Consider the following 15118-nt stretch of genomic DNA (forward strand, 5'->3'; position numbering starts at 1 on the left):
AATGGATCCTTAACCCACTGAGCAAGGCCAGGGATGGAACCCACAACCTCATGGCTCCTAGTCGGATTCGTTAAGCACTGCGCCACGACGGGAACTCCCAAAAGAACACTGCAATCTTAATTACACTACAAAATGGTCTTCCAGGGAGTGTGGCTTTGAAACTTAAGTAGTCAGAGGACCATCTCCTAATCCAAGATAATGACTTCATAGGTACCACAAACATCTAGTTCCAGATACCTTTTAGTAAAGCTATGTCACTTCCTCTTGGCTATCTGCAAACTAAGCATTTATGATTGTTTAGATATCTTTATTCAGATGTGATTCATATACCATATTATTCACCCACATAACAGATAACAATTCGGGGCTTTTTAAAGTGTAGTCATAGCTATGTGGGAACAACACAACATTTGACTTTCTGCATTTCATTCAGAACATTTCATCCCCTCAGAAAGGAACTTAAACTTTTGACCTGTCACCTCCCTTCCCAGGTTCCCAGCCCCCACCCCCAAGCAACCTTCAATTTGCTTTCTGTCTCTGGATCTCCCAATTCTGGACATTCCCTATATGAATGTAATCATATCATATGTGGCCTTTTCTTTTTTTTTTAATTTTTATTTTTTTTTGTCTTTTTGTCTTTTTAGGGCTGCACCCACTACATAGTGAGGCTCCCAGGCTAGGGGTCTAATCGGAGCTGTAGCCGCCAGCCCACACCACAGCCACAGCAACGGCAGATCCGAACTTCGTCTGCCACCTACACCACAGCTCACGGCAGCACCGGATCCTTAACCCACTGAGCGAGGCCCGAGATCAAACCCACAACCTCACGGTTCCTAGTTGGATTCATTTCCGCTGTGCTACAATGGGAACTCCTTCTTTTCTTTATTTTTGTCTTTTTAGGGCCGAACCCACTGCATATGGAAGTTCCCAGGCTAGGGATGGAATCGAAGCTGCAGCTGTTGGCCTACACCACAGCTACAACAATGCCAGATCCTAGCCGAATTTTCGACCTATGCTAGAGCTCACAGGAATGCCGAATCTTTAACCCACTGATCGAGGCTAGGGATGGAACCCCATCCTCATGTGTATTAGTTGGGTTATAGCTGAGCCACAATGGGAACTCCGTATGTGGCCTTTTCTGTCCAGTTTCTTTCACGTACTATGTTTTCAATGTTTGTCCATGTTGAGCCTGTGTTAGTGCACCATTCCTTTTCAAGACCAAATAACCCTTTGCATGATGTACCACATTTTGTGTATCCATTTATTCACTGATGGGCAGTTGGGTTATTTTCATCACTGGGCTATTATAAATAATACTGCTGTAAAGAAAAACTCATGGAGTTCCCATCATGGTGCAGCGGAAACGAATCTGATTAGGAACCATGAGGTTGCGGGTTCGATCCTTGTCCTCGATCAGTGGGTTGAGGATCTGGTGTTGCCGTGAGCTGCCGTGTGCAGATTCAGCTCAGATCTGATGTGGCTGTGACTGTGGCTGATGGCTACAGCTCCGATTAGACCCCTAACCTGGGAACCTCCATATGCTGGGTGTGGCCCTAAAATAAAAGACAAAAAGAAAAAAACCTCACGGACAAGTTTTTATGTGAACATATGTTATCATTCCTCTTAGCAGATGAGGATCATCTGCTAAGTCAAATGGTGACTTAGTGCTTGAGGGACCATCAAACTCTTTTTCACAGTGGTTGTACCATTTTATTAGCATGTAGGAGGGTTTTGATATCTCCACATCCTCACCTGCAATTACAGTTGTCAGTCTTTTTTTTTTTTTGTCTTTTTGCTATTTCTTGGGCCGCTCCGCAGCATATGGAGGTTCCCAGGCTAGGGGTCTAATCGGAGCTGTGGCCGCCAGCCTATGCCAGAGCCACAGCAACGCAGGATCCGAGCCGCGTCTGCAACCTACACCACAGCTCACGGCAACGCCGGATCCTTAACCCACTGAGCAAGGGCAGGGACCAAACCCGCAACCTCATGGTTCCTAGTCGGATTTGTTAACCACTGCGCCACGACGGGAACTCCAGTCTTTTTGATTGTATTCATTCTAGTGTGTATGAAGCCATATCATGTGGTTTTGATTTGCACTTCCTTAGTGGATAGTGATGTTGAGCATCTTTTTTATGTGCTTCTTGGCCATTTGTATGCCTTCTTTCTAGAAATGTCTATTCAGATCCTTTACCCATTTTTTAAAAATGGGTGGTTTTTCTTTTTGTTGTTGAGTTCTAGGAACTCTTTGTATATTCCAGACACTAGACTCTTTCTTTTTTTTTTTTTTTTTGGTCTTTTTGCCATTTCTTGGGCTGCTCCCATGGCATATGGAGGTTCCCAGGCTAGGGGTCTAATCAGAGCTGTAGCTGCCAGCCTACGCCAGAGCCACAGCAATGCGGGATCCAAGCCACGTCTGCAACCTACACCACAGCTCACGGCAACGCCGGATCATTAACCCACTGAGCAAGGGCAGAGATCGAACCTGCAACCTCATGGTTCCTAGTCGGATTTGTTAACCACTGCGCCATGACGGGAACTCCCCAGACACTAGACTCTTATCAGATAAATGATTTCCAAAAATTTACTCCCATTCTTTGGATTGTTGTCTCACTCTCTTGATGGTACTGTTTGCAGCACAGAAGTTTTAAACTTTGACAAAGTCTGGTTTATCCATTATTTCTTTCATTGCTTGTGCTTTTAATGTCACATCTAAGAAACCATTACTTAGGCAACATTTGCTTTAATGACTAAACTGAATCTAATTCTCACCTTTGGTCTCTAATCCTTGTCATGTGGTCCCTGCTCTCAGATTTCCCTTTAAAAGTAGGATTTTGATGATTCAAAATGTAGCTTTATGAAAAACTTATCACCATGATTTTAGGAAATAGATTCATGGTTTCTACTCCCTCTGTTTTTTCTCTTCATCTAGACCAGAGGTTCTCAACCATGGCCCCCTCTCCCCTCAGGACACTGGGCAATGTCTGGAAACACTTCTTGTTGTCACAGCTGCAGAGGCTCCTTGCATCTCATGGGTAGAAGCCAAAGAGGCAGCTAAGCACCCCCCCAAGGAGGCTTATCCAGCTCCCAATACCAGGAATGCCTCCCTAGAAACCCTGGTCTAGACGGTCTAAAGTCACCCTTTGCATGAATACCCCCATCCAGCTTTGATTCTGCATAAAAAGAGTCATGCCTTTGAGATGAGCCAGTTTATATGACCCTGGTTTTCATTTTTCTTCATATTCTTTACTTTGATCCCATCAGCTTTCAGTGTTTTGCTAGTATCTTATATTACTTGTCCAAATCCAGCCTCGAGCAAGAATAAGACGATGAGTCTTGTTTATTTTAAGAAACAAGCCCCAATTGTGGGATGGAAATCCTATAAAATTGGATTGTGATGATCATTGTACAACTATAAATGTAATAAATTCATTGAGTAATAAAAAAAATTAAGAAAAAAAATTAAGAAATGAACCCCAAACACTGAGTAATAAGTGCCAAGTAATAAGAAGTATTTTATTATATCTCTCACACACACAATACACGCTTACCCACACATACACAGGCACATACACACAAGCACACACAGGTACATGTACACACGCTCGATTTTTCTGGTGCTGATACTTTTAATACTATGGTTTCAAACAAAGTTTATCAACAGATTTAAATAACAAGAACATATAGGAGGATTTTTTTTTCCTGTTTTATTTATGTATTTGTTTTTCGGGTGCACTCATAGCATGTGGAAGTTCCTGGGCCAGAGATGGAACCTGTGCTACAGGAGTGACCACACCCGGTCCTTAACCACTGGGCCACCAGGGAACCCCAGGGAGGATTTCCCCCCACATAAAACACCAGTAGGATGGATGCTCACTCCACACAAAGTGGCTGCACTCTAGGCTGAGCGTCTGGCTGGCCAGGGTTCTCTCATCGCTTCTCCTCTTCTATTTCGGTGGCGGCTGAGATTTACTTGGGGAACGATGCCGTAGGAATGTAAGCTAAATGTGTACATGGCTGGCCTGTACACACCCAAATTGATTCTGGTGTGAAAGGAATGTTTTACTTCTCTTCTTCTTCTTTTTTTTTTAATGGCCACACCCACTGCATATAGGTATTTCTGGGCCAGGAATGGAATCCAAGCCGCAACTGTGGCAACACCAGATCTGCCAGATCCTTTAACCCACTGTGCAGGGCCAGGGATCCAACCTGCACCTCTGCAACCATCCAAGCCTCTGTAGTAGGGTTCTTAACCCACTGCTCCACAGCAGGAGCTCCAGGAAGGTTTTGCTTCTTAAAAGAAAGAGAGTTCTCCGTAGAGAGATTCCACAGTTCTTGAGAACGCAGTGTTGCTGGAAGGTCCAATCTCCCAGTGGCTCATCTCTCTGCTGGCAGAGCCACGTTCCCGAAAGGCCAATAAACGAGGGCCCTGACAACCCCAGCGCCTGAGTACATGCTGCTGCAGGAAGTCCTGGGTGGGGCCAGGAGCTCAGGGGCGACCGAGGGCGGCCCTCCTGGAACCCAGCCACCCAGGATGCCATGCATCGGGTTCCCGTCAGGGCACCCTGCCTCCGCAAGACAACCCGCCTTCTGATGCTGGCACTGGGTTGACATCTCCAGGGAGAAATGAGTGGGAAGGAGGCCTGTGTCACAAAGTGTGTGTCACCTCAGCGGCTCCAGCAGAAGCTGCATGAAGATGCTTGCTTGTTGCCATCACTTTCTGTCACTTGCTCAGAATCATCACCCCAGAATTACACGAAACCTCTTTACCTTCCTCTGATGAAACCAGAATATTAAAAATATCCTCAATTCACAGGAATTGCCTGATCAGGCAGTGAGAAAACTCTGAGTTCTACATTCATTTCATCCTCAAGCAGACAAAGCAGAGGGAACTTCAGTTGTTTTCCCAAAGTTACCTGTCTTGCAAGTGGGAGAGCTGAATTGAAGTCTGGGAAATGGGCCTCAGAGACCCAATCTTCAGCTTTTGTGCAAATAGCGACTTGGGGAATTCCCATCATGGCTCAATGGTAGGGAACCCAACTAGTGTCCCCGAGGACTTGGTTTTGATCCCTGGTCTCACTCAGTGGGTTAAGGATCTGGCGTTGTTGTGTCTGTGGTGTAGGCAGGCAGCTGCAGATCCAATTCTACTCCTAGCCTGGGAACTTCCATATGCCTCAGGTGCAGCCCTAAAAGTAAAAAAAAAAAAAAAAAGAAAGAAAGAAAAAAGGAGTTCTCGCGGCGCAATAAAAACGAATCCGACTAGGAACTATGAGGTTGCTGGTTCGATCCCTGGCCTCGTTCAGTGAGTTAAGAATCCAATGTTGCCGTGAGCTGTGCTGTAGGTCGCAGATGTGGCTTGGATCCTGTGTTGCTATGGCTGTGGTGTAGGCCAGCAGCTGTAGCTCCGATTCAATCCCTCTCCTGGGAACCTCCATATGCTGCGGGTGCGGCCCTAAAAAGCCAAAAAAAAAAAAAGTCAAATAGCAACTTGGTACAACAGCCTATGTACGTCACTAATTCTATGCCCTCAAACTATTTTCAGCAAATGTCTGGGTGGATGAAATCTATCGGCTAAAGTGAATATGGCAAAAGGTAAAGGAAAACCAATGTCTGTCCTTTAGTAACGTCTCCTCCATGGTGACCTAAGGTCAAAGATACGAGTGTTTCCCTGAGAAGCACAGGCCAAACTCACATAGGACCTAGGTGAGGGTTATAGGGCTGGGCGGGGACTGGTATCCACATCACTGTGCATTCAGTCAGCCCGTGTTCTGTAAGGCGAGGCCATGAGGCTGAAACGTGTGTGCAAAGTGTGATGAAGGAGCGTGGTCCTGGAGAAACTGTGATGAAATCCCCGCTGCGTCTCTCTTTTTCTCCTTTCAAGATAACACCAGTCAAGCATAAGATGCAGAAGGAACATGTGCCAACCCTTGCCATTTAGCTTGCTAAGTAGCCTAGGAATTAAACAATGTGACTTGCTCTGTACTGTTCCTCTTCACATCCTCAGCTCCTGCTCCAAGGTTCACATGGGACTCGGTGAGGGAGTGGAAACAGACCTGAGGACATAGAACCAGACCCTCCCTGTGTCTATATCTGTGATGCTCTGCTTGTTTTATGGCATCTCATGAAATGTCTTTTTTGGGTTGCACCTGTGGCATATGAGGGTTCCCAGGCTAGGGGTTCTAATCAGAGCTATAGCCACTTGCGTAGACCACAGCCACAGCATGCAAGATCCAAGCCATGTCTGTGACCTATACCACAGCTCAAGGCTACACTGGATCCTTAACCCACTGAGCGAGGCCCGGGATTGAACCCGTGTCCTCACAGATGCTAGTCAGATTTGTTTCCTCTGAGCCACAAAGGGAACTCCTCTTTTTTTTTTTTTTTTTTAAGTGTTGCAAATTTCTCAGAATCAATTCTCACTTCTTTTTTTAGGCAGACGGTGCTGAACTGTGTCTCAAAGTCTAGCATGTAACTGGGTTTTCAGTTTAAAAACTTGTGCCACTTTGTAAATGTTTCAACACCTTTCCTCTCCTGAGATGTATTTTTCAATTTGAATCAGAACTTTTGTAACCTTTTTACATTTTTTTAAAAATATGACCGTGGTGGTTTTTTGTTTGTTTTTTTTAACTCTCCCAGAGCTTTCTTGTTATTTTTCAGAAATTTCTACAGTGAGTAGAAACTTCTCCTCTGGGTCATTCCTCCTAAAATTGCTACCTCAAGTCTTTTAAAAAGGCAAAGCTGATTAAAAGCATTTTCAGGAGTTTCCGCTGTGGCTCAGCTCAGCGGGTTAAGAACCCAACACAGTGTCTGTGAGGATGAGGGTTCAATCCCTGGCCTCACTCAGTGGGTCAGGTATCCAGCGTTGCTGTGAGCTGTGGTGTAGGTCACAGATGCGGCTCAGATCTGAGTTTCTATGACTATGACATAGGCTGGCAGCTGCAGCTTCAATTCAACCCCTAGCCTGGGAACCTCCATATGCCACAGATACAGGTGTAAAAAGAAAAAACAATTCACCTGTAATCGTGTGTGACTGTATATGCGTGTAAATAGCTATACTAAGTAGAAGAAAATCTCTAAAAATGGCAGCAGTGCACCTGAACGGCGGGTCTGATGCCAGATGATTGACAAGATGGTTAGAAAACACCTCCTAGCTGCTCAGGTGAGACCTTGAAGATAAACGCCGATGCTACAGCTGTGTCCTGGCAGGTAGACAAAGGCTCGGCTGGTTTCACCTCGCTTTCATCCTTTGCTTCTCCAGCTCGCTCACGTGTTCCCAGGGTCCCTTCTCCCCTCCCCCGCCTGGCACACGGTCTGGCACAGCCCCGCACTGACCCCCAGGAAAGCTTCGCTGTGTAAAGTTTAGAAGGCAAGGCCAGTTGAGGTGTTTTTCCCCAGGTTTTATTCACAGAACAAGTGAAACCTTTGTGGTTTCTAATAGATCAGGAGACTGGAAAGTCCTTGGTACCAAAATACACATTTTTTTTCTTTCTCCATTTTTCACTGGATGTGTTATACCCACAGCTGTTTGTACCACACACCCACACACAAAGGGGCATGTCATTATTTCCTGTAGCCTCTGCTACAAAGTTCCCCAAACTGGTACTAAAAACCTCAGGAGTCTACTGTCATGCTGTCTGCTGGCTAGGAGTCCAGAATGAGGGCGTCGGCAGGGGTGGATCCTTCTGAGGGTGGGAGGTGGGAGGTGGGGAGAATCTGTGCAACCTCTCCCGCCACCCCCGCTGAACCTGGAGCTTCCTGCAGTCTTGGGCCTTCCTGGCTTGTCACCCCAGCCTCCGTTCCCGTTGTCACCTGGCCTCTCGTGTGTATCTGAGTCCCCATGTCTCACTTTCCTCTTCTTCCAAGAGGCTCATACACCCACTGTCAAGGGAAGTGGACCCCTGCTGGTCTTAACTAGTTACATCTGCACTGACCCTCATTTCCAAATAAGATCAGCATTCCCAGGTACCAGGGGTAGGGCGTGGTCCAAGCTTTGAAGGAACTCAATTTAACCCATGTCAGGGAGTGGAGTTTGGTGTGAACTGCAGAGTTTGAGGCCACTGAGGAATAAGAAGTTTCCTTCCACGGGCTGCTCAGCCACTATGGTGAAGTCATCCAATCAGGAGACAGAGGCCCTAGAAACAAATGAGTTTTGTTTAAAAAACCAAAAACTCGGAGTTTCCACTGTGGTGCTGTGGGTTAAGAATCCTGCTGAAGAGGTGTGGGTTCAATCCCTGGCCCAGCACAGTGGGTTAAAGGATTTGGCTTTGCAGCTTGGACTCAATCCTTGGCCCAGGAACTTCCTTATGCCATGGGCACATCCATTAAAAACAACAACAACAATAAAAGAAAAAATAAACCTCTCCCCAAGGCTATTTTAAGTCTGGGAATCTTGGTTTTGGCCTAATTAGACCTCTTTCAAATCTAACAGAAGCATCTCCTCACTCAGAACAAGAACTTTTCTGATGCAGCAGGCGCTCCCTCTGGCTTTGACGGACCTAAACCTGAGCAGTGACTGGATATGCTGCCCGCTGTTGGGGGCACTCTGAGCACCTGTGCTTGCATGACAGGTGTGACCCCTAACCCTGTCAGGAGGAGAAGTTTGAAAGTCCATGTTCCCTTAGGAACTGCAAGAAACATCCAGTCCTTCATTTAAAGACTTTTATAAGCCATCCCAACAGTGGAGACCAGGAAATCCCATCCCCTGCTTTCCCATTGAAGTCAACGCCTTGGTCGGCTCAGCTGCCTGGAGACCAAGCAGGAGACAAGACCCTCCTCACTGCAAAGGAGTGGACGGGGCCAGGGCTTCCCTCCACTTCCAGAAAATGACAGGGGACGCCAGACTCTAGGGGCTTCGCCCATTTCACAGACAATGCATTGTCCAAAAGATGTTTTAATGACACAGAAATGGACTTTTCTTACCCAAAAAATTAAGTGTTAGAAGTGTGACAAATGCCTTAAATTATGACTGCTGTGCTGATGTTGTTGACAGAGGAATCTCACTTCTACTTAGAAATATTTTAAAATTGACATGGAGTTTGGCTTGTATTTTCTCCTAAAAGTCACTGGGAAAAGTAAGTGGATTCTTACATATTCAGGCTTGGGGGAGGGAAAACTGGCCCAAACATTATGAAGAAATCACAGTGGCTTGAAATGTATGGAGACACTTGCAGTGCAGCACAATTTGCCAGGACGCACAGGGACAAGGCCACCCTGGGAGGTTCCAGGTTATGGGCCTGACCCCCTTGTGTGTCTGAGCATTCTAGGACCTTTTATCATTTACTGGAAGCTCTTATTTCTTTCTCATGAAAATTCCATTATCTCTGACACACATCACCTCGATTGTGTTTGTGTTGCTTGAGGACATTTTGCTTATCGAAATCGTGTTACTCATAAGGATGATTTTTATATTCGTGGATTAGTGACAGTGTCAGATCTCAGAAACAAGCTTTTCATTTGGGCAGAAATTAGTCAGTAAACTTCCCAGGGCAACATGTACTTTCCACACACCCATGTGTGCACCACAGTGTGGAAGAGAGATGTTTACTCCTGCAGAGGTTGGTACTGAGAGGAGAAGATGGGAGGAGGTGGGGTGTGCGGTTCTGCCTGTATCTCTGCTCGGGGCTGCTCGGGGACCGCTTTCATGACAGGCTGTTCTGTTGCTAGAGCACAGAAGGCTGCATAAGGCATGGGTGTGAGAGCAGCGTCTCCTCACCACGCGGCCACGCCAGCCTCAGCAACGGAAAGGGGAAAGCTGTGGGACCACGTTAGCCACCTCCACTCACTGGGAGCCAAGCGATTTGCTTTAAAGATCAAACTTTTAGTCTGAACCTGAAACACCATCATCTCTGACATTCAACATTATTTCACTGCCAGTTCTAATAGGAAGGGGCTGAGGATCTATAAGAGATGTTAAAACATGAAAAACATCCACAGTACCTTACCAGGGTAGCTAACTTGTATTTAATTAATTACTTCAGTAATACTTATTATTCCATAAAGGATATGATGTTGATGTCAGCATAGAAGGGAGATGGGAAATGTATAGTTGATGAAAGGCTCTATCAAGAGATCTTTTCAGTTCCAAGTTCTATTCTCCTCTAAAATTAGAGAGACATGAAAAAAATATATGTTAAGCCACCTTTGGCTCCCTCTGCTGAAACAGAAATTAGCCATTTTAAACTGGGTTTTTGTTTGGTTGGTTGGTTTTGTTTTTTTGCTTTTTTTGCTTTCGTGGAAATGCCAGATTCTTAACCCACTGATTGAGGCTAGGGATAGAACCCGAATTCTCGTGGATACTAGTCGGGTTTGCTTCTGCTGAGCCACAACGAGAACTCCCTAAACTATTCTTAGACAACATAAAATTGAAGTTGTCTTTCCAGCCCTTGCTGGGTGCCAAGCACTGTGCTAGGTTTGGGGATAGAAAGATTTATCAGGCACGGACCCCTTTCTTGAAAAGTTTGCAGTATAGTGGGGAAACAAAGGGAGAAACAGACAGGGCTTTGTGACCGAATCTGCAGTAGAGGCCAGCTGGGGTCTACAGGAAGGGTGCACACAGGAAGGGGGCTGAGATCAGGGAAGCCACAGGGATGGAGTGACATCAGGGTTTCCAGAGGCTCTGCCCTCTGCCTGTACCCCCAGGTTAGGAGAAGAAGTGCCATCCAGGCTGAGAGACAGGTCTGAAAAGAAGTGATGCAAAGTAAGTTTGGAGGCCAGCACGTGAGGTGGGGCAAGTGTGTCAAAGAGGCAGCCCCTCCTGTGCCATTCGGCCCAAGGCCACGTTGGGCACCGGCTTTAAAAGATTAAGGCTTGATTCATTCACCTCCCGAGATGCATCTTGTCTGACCTGAGTAAGCAAACAAGAATGAAAAGCAGCGCGTCAGCCATGCTGAAAACGAGTCAGCAGGTCCCAGGCCCTTGGCCGAGCCCAGTCCCCTCGGAGAACGGCCAAGGCCTAGGTCTCTGCAGACTAGTGGTGGTGAGGGCAGTGCGGTGTGTATGGGTGGACACAATCCCCAGGACCTCCAGGGAAGGGACAAACAGAACAGAGTCCAGAGTGTGATGGCATTTCTCTAAAGACCAAAAGGAGGAAGAAGGCTATGAACTGGGGCAGGTGCCCAAATGCACCCGTGTCCTGAAAGGACACAGATGCTGGAAGCACTTTCACAGGGAGGTGGTCGGGCAGGGGGTGCCTGGGGAGCCCCGTTATTTGCACCATGACCCATTCGGCACCTTTGAATTTGGGGTCAAGTGCAAGCAATCCATGTAAAAATAATGAAAGAAAATTGATTTTAAAATAGGAAGAAACTGGAGTTCCCGTCATGGCACAGCGGAAACAAATACGACTAGGAAACTTGAGGTTGCGGGTTTGATCCCTGGCCTCACTCAGTGGGATGAGGATCCGGCGTTGCCGTGAGCTGTGGTGTAGGTCGCCGATGCAGCTCGGATCTGGCGTTGCTGTGGCTGTGGCTAAGACTGGCAGCTGTAGCTCTGATTAGACCCCAGGCTGGGAACCTCCATATGCCATGGGTGTGGCCCTAAAAAGACAAAAAAAAAAAGAAAGAAAGAAACGAATGACATATACGCTCTACACTTAAAATTTTAAACTCAGAATGCACACCCTGGGCCTCTGTAAAAGAGCAAAAAGGAGTTAGGATGGAGTGAAAGAACTCGGCATCTGAGGGCACAGATTCCTCAAGGGCCAACAGAGGTGGGTGCCTGGTCCAGGGCTGTGGCCAAAGGCGATAGCACCCTCCCTGCCCCTGAAGACCAGCTCTCCCCCTGCTGTCCTGCCCAGGAAGGCTGTTGGCAGCAGAGTTGGAATTCGGGGTGGGGGGCAGGTTCAGTGTCAGCTCCATCGAAGGTTTTCACTCAAAGCCCCAAAGGATCACCAAGTGGGCACACTTCTGAAATTCGGGGCTGATATTTACCTTGTTTGTTTTAATGGTTTCAATGTCTTTTGTATGAAAATACATCCAGGGAGCAGGAGAATGCTTGTAGGCTCAGGCAGAGAAACCAAGCCAGCATTCAGAAGCCTCCACAGAAAACCTGCCTGCATGGAGATCCATCTCGTACCTTGAGGACAATATAAGGATGTGATTATCGGCTCTGAATTGTGTCAGGAGAGAACTGCATTAAAGTATTTTGTGGGTAAAACACTAGGTTAAAAAAGGGCTTTGTGTTGTTTTTTCCAGGATAGTGAAGGCTACAGAGGAGAATCTGAAAAAAAGAAAAGGCTGCGTGACCTTTCCCAGGAAGCCTCAGAGGACAGTGACGTGTTTGGTATGTAACATAACAAATCAGAAGCGTGATTTCCCTTGAGAATCATGTGCAGACACACTCCCATTCAAAGAAAGCCTTGACTGTTTAACTGCACGAGTGATCTAGGAACCTGTTCTCAGTATAAAACGCAGATGCTCTAGGAACATGAACGTGGGGCCAGGCCCCCTCCATCAGCCTCTTGAGAACATCTGTACATTCTCCCACCACTGACCACCGCGGCCACCCCTGGTATCTCTCCCCATTTAGTTTTCGTTTTTGTTTTCCATGCCTTTTTGTACACAGAGACAGGAGATTTTGCAGATTTTTCCTGGCTTTCTGCTATTTCTGTAATCATCTATTTGATCATTTAAATGCGGGCGTTGGAAGACCCTGTGGTGCCTGTAAAAAATCACCAATGAGGAAGGAAACGGTCCCAGAGCCTAGATACTGTGATTATTTCATTACAAGAGGTGACTCAGGAGGTGTTGGGAAATAAGTGCTTTTTGTAAAAGTTTACTTTTCGTTGTCCCGGGGACAGAAGTTGCTTCCCACTCTGGAGTGAGTGGGCCACTCCCATTGATTCTGCGTCAGCGCCATTGGGTCCCACCTCTGCTACCTGACAGGGACCTTGGATGACTAGACCATAACCCAGGCCAGATGGGGACTCGGGGTCTGCCCATGAGCTCTGTGCACCACGTATTTCTGGGGTGTGAGGCCTGGAGGCCAGCCCTGAGCACTAGTGAGTTTATCAGAGGAGAGGGACCAGTTTTCTGGCTGCTAAGATAAGCCCAGCCTGCCAGTCTGTCCCTCCAGGAAACAGGCCTCTCCACCACCTGCCCAGCCTGGTCTCTACTTGGTTCTGGAAAGGGTTTCTTTACACTTCACGTTTCAGGTGGGAAAACTCACCCCAATGTTTTGTTCCTGATTTACCTGCTCTTTCTGAAAACACCTTGCCTTCTCTATTCATCCATCCCACTTAGGCAGGTGTGCTCGGTTACAGGAGTTCCGCTGCCCACTTTTTCAGTATCTTAAGCCTCCATGAAAATCAGCGTAACCCAAAGGCCCACAGAGGATTCATAGAAGCTCAGTGGATGAAAATCAGGTGGGCGAGCACGAAAGGAACTCACGACTCTTTCCCTCTTTCTACCTGCTTCCCGTGGATTTCCATAGGGATTTTCTTGGGGCCGGAACACAGTCCAGTGCCTCTGGGTAGTGGGCCTTCCACGCCTTAGGAACAGAGGAAGAAGAAGAGGGCAGCGCCCTGGCTCAGAGAACACATGTGGTCTTCAGAATAGAGAGGGAGGCCCAGTCTGTGAATTTGAATGGAAGGCCTGAGTGTCTATGACTTTAAGATTAAATCTGCCCCAGAGTTCCCATTGTGGCTCAGCAGATTAAGAATGCAATTTGGAGTTCCCGCAATGGCTCAGTGGTTAACGAATCCAACTAGGAACCATGAGGTTTCGGGTTCGATCCCTGGCCTTGCTCAGTGGGTTAAGGATCCAGCATTGCCGTGAGCTGTGGCGTAGGTTACAGACGTGGCTGGGATCCTGTGTTGCTGTGGCTGTGGCATAGGCCAGCAGCTACAGCTCCGATTAGACCCCTAGCCTGAGAACCTCCATATGCCACAGAAGTGGCCCTAGAAATGACAAAAAGACAAAAGGACGAAAAAAAAAAAAAGAATGTGACTAATATCTATGAGGACGAGGGGTCGATCCCTGCGCTCGCTCAGTGGGTTCAAATATCCAGCATTTGCCATGAGCTGACACTGCTGAGTCACAGCACAGGGGAAGTGTGACCATGAGTGGGGGTGGCCAGGATGCCTTCTGGATGCCATTGATCTGTGCTCTGCAATGAGCTTTAGTGTAGGATTTGGCGTTGCTGTGGCTGTGGTGTTGGCTGGCCGCTGCAACTGTGATTCAGCTCCTAACCTGGGAACTTCTGTATGTTGCAGGTGCAACCATAAAAATTTTTTTAAAAAAAGAAAGATTAAATCTGCCTCTAAACTTCTAAAAGAAAGGTGTCTTTAGTCCCATATTCCAAGTACACTTGTATATAAACATGTAAAAGAAAATGACAAAATAGAAATGTCTACTTTTAGGTTCTATATATGAATAGGAGTAAGTTTTAGATTTTTTTTTTACTAAACTTACTTGTTTTTAAAGCAAGCATCATCTTTATGATTATTCTCCAGGTTAACTGCCTTTAGGATTATTCATAACAATGTCAGCCATTCTTTCTTTCACCATCAGATACACACACACACTGTATGTGTGTGTGTGTGTGTGTGTGTGTGTGTGTGTACGTGTATATATATGCGTGTATATAACACTTCTATGATATAACATGAAAAAGATCTATTGTAAGCTTTTTCCTTAAATTATCAACATTGTATAATTCCTGAAGTACTTTCAAAGGCAGCCCTCTTTAACCTTCTCAATCAGATATTCAATTTGGAGGATTTTTTTTATTAGCTAGAGTTGAATTCAAAAACCAATGGAAATGCAAAATTTCAATCATGTCACAGAGTTACATTTGTCTTTTATGCCACGAGCCAACTTCTGCCTGTCGAGTCTTTGTGGCTTCACAGGGCCTTGATCACTAAGAGAGGCTCAGATACCTGCTGAGCAAAGGTACCTCTCACGTGCCAAGCTCTCAGCCCATCGGCGTGATCAGGGGGCAGTTCCCTAGTCGGCACCTTCAGGGCGTGTCCAGCTGACACTGCTGAGTCACAGCACAGGGGAAGTGTGACCATGAGTGAGGGTGGCCAGGACGCCTCCTGGATGCCACTGATCTGTGCTCTGTAATCCTGACTCATACAGACACAGGGCCATGAGCCAGCAGGCATCTGCCTTTGAACTGCATA

At 46.6% G+C, this 15118-nt stretch overlaps 1 protein-coding gene across 8 annotated transcripts in view; it reads left to right on the forward strand.

Annotated features, from left to right (window-relative positions):
• Positions 1-15118, forward strand: part of MBP (myelin basic protein) — a 117324-nt gene that overhangs the window by 37002 nt on the left and 65204 nt on the right. For all 8 annotated transcript variants that reach the window (XM_047766927.1, XM_047766925.1, XM_047766926.1 and 5 more), the window contains one exon: positions 12189-12276. In XM_047766927.1, coding sequence (XP_047622883.1) covers positions 12189-12276 — 88 coding nt within the window. The remainder of the gene's footprint in view (positions 1-12188; positions 12277-15118) is intronic.

This window comes from Phacochoerus africanus, chromosome 2 (assembly GCF_016906955.1).
Source record: "Phacochoerus africanus isolate WHEZ1 chromosome 2, ROS_Pafr_v1, whole genome shotgun sequence".
Taxonomy (NCBI): Eukaryota; Metazoa; Chordata; class Mammalia; order Artiodactyla; family Suidae; genus Phacochoerus; species Phacochoerus africanus.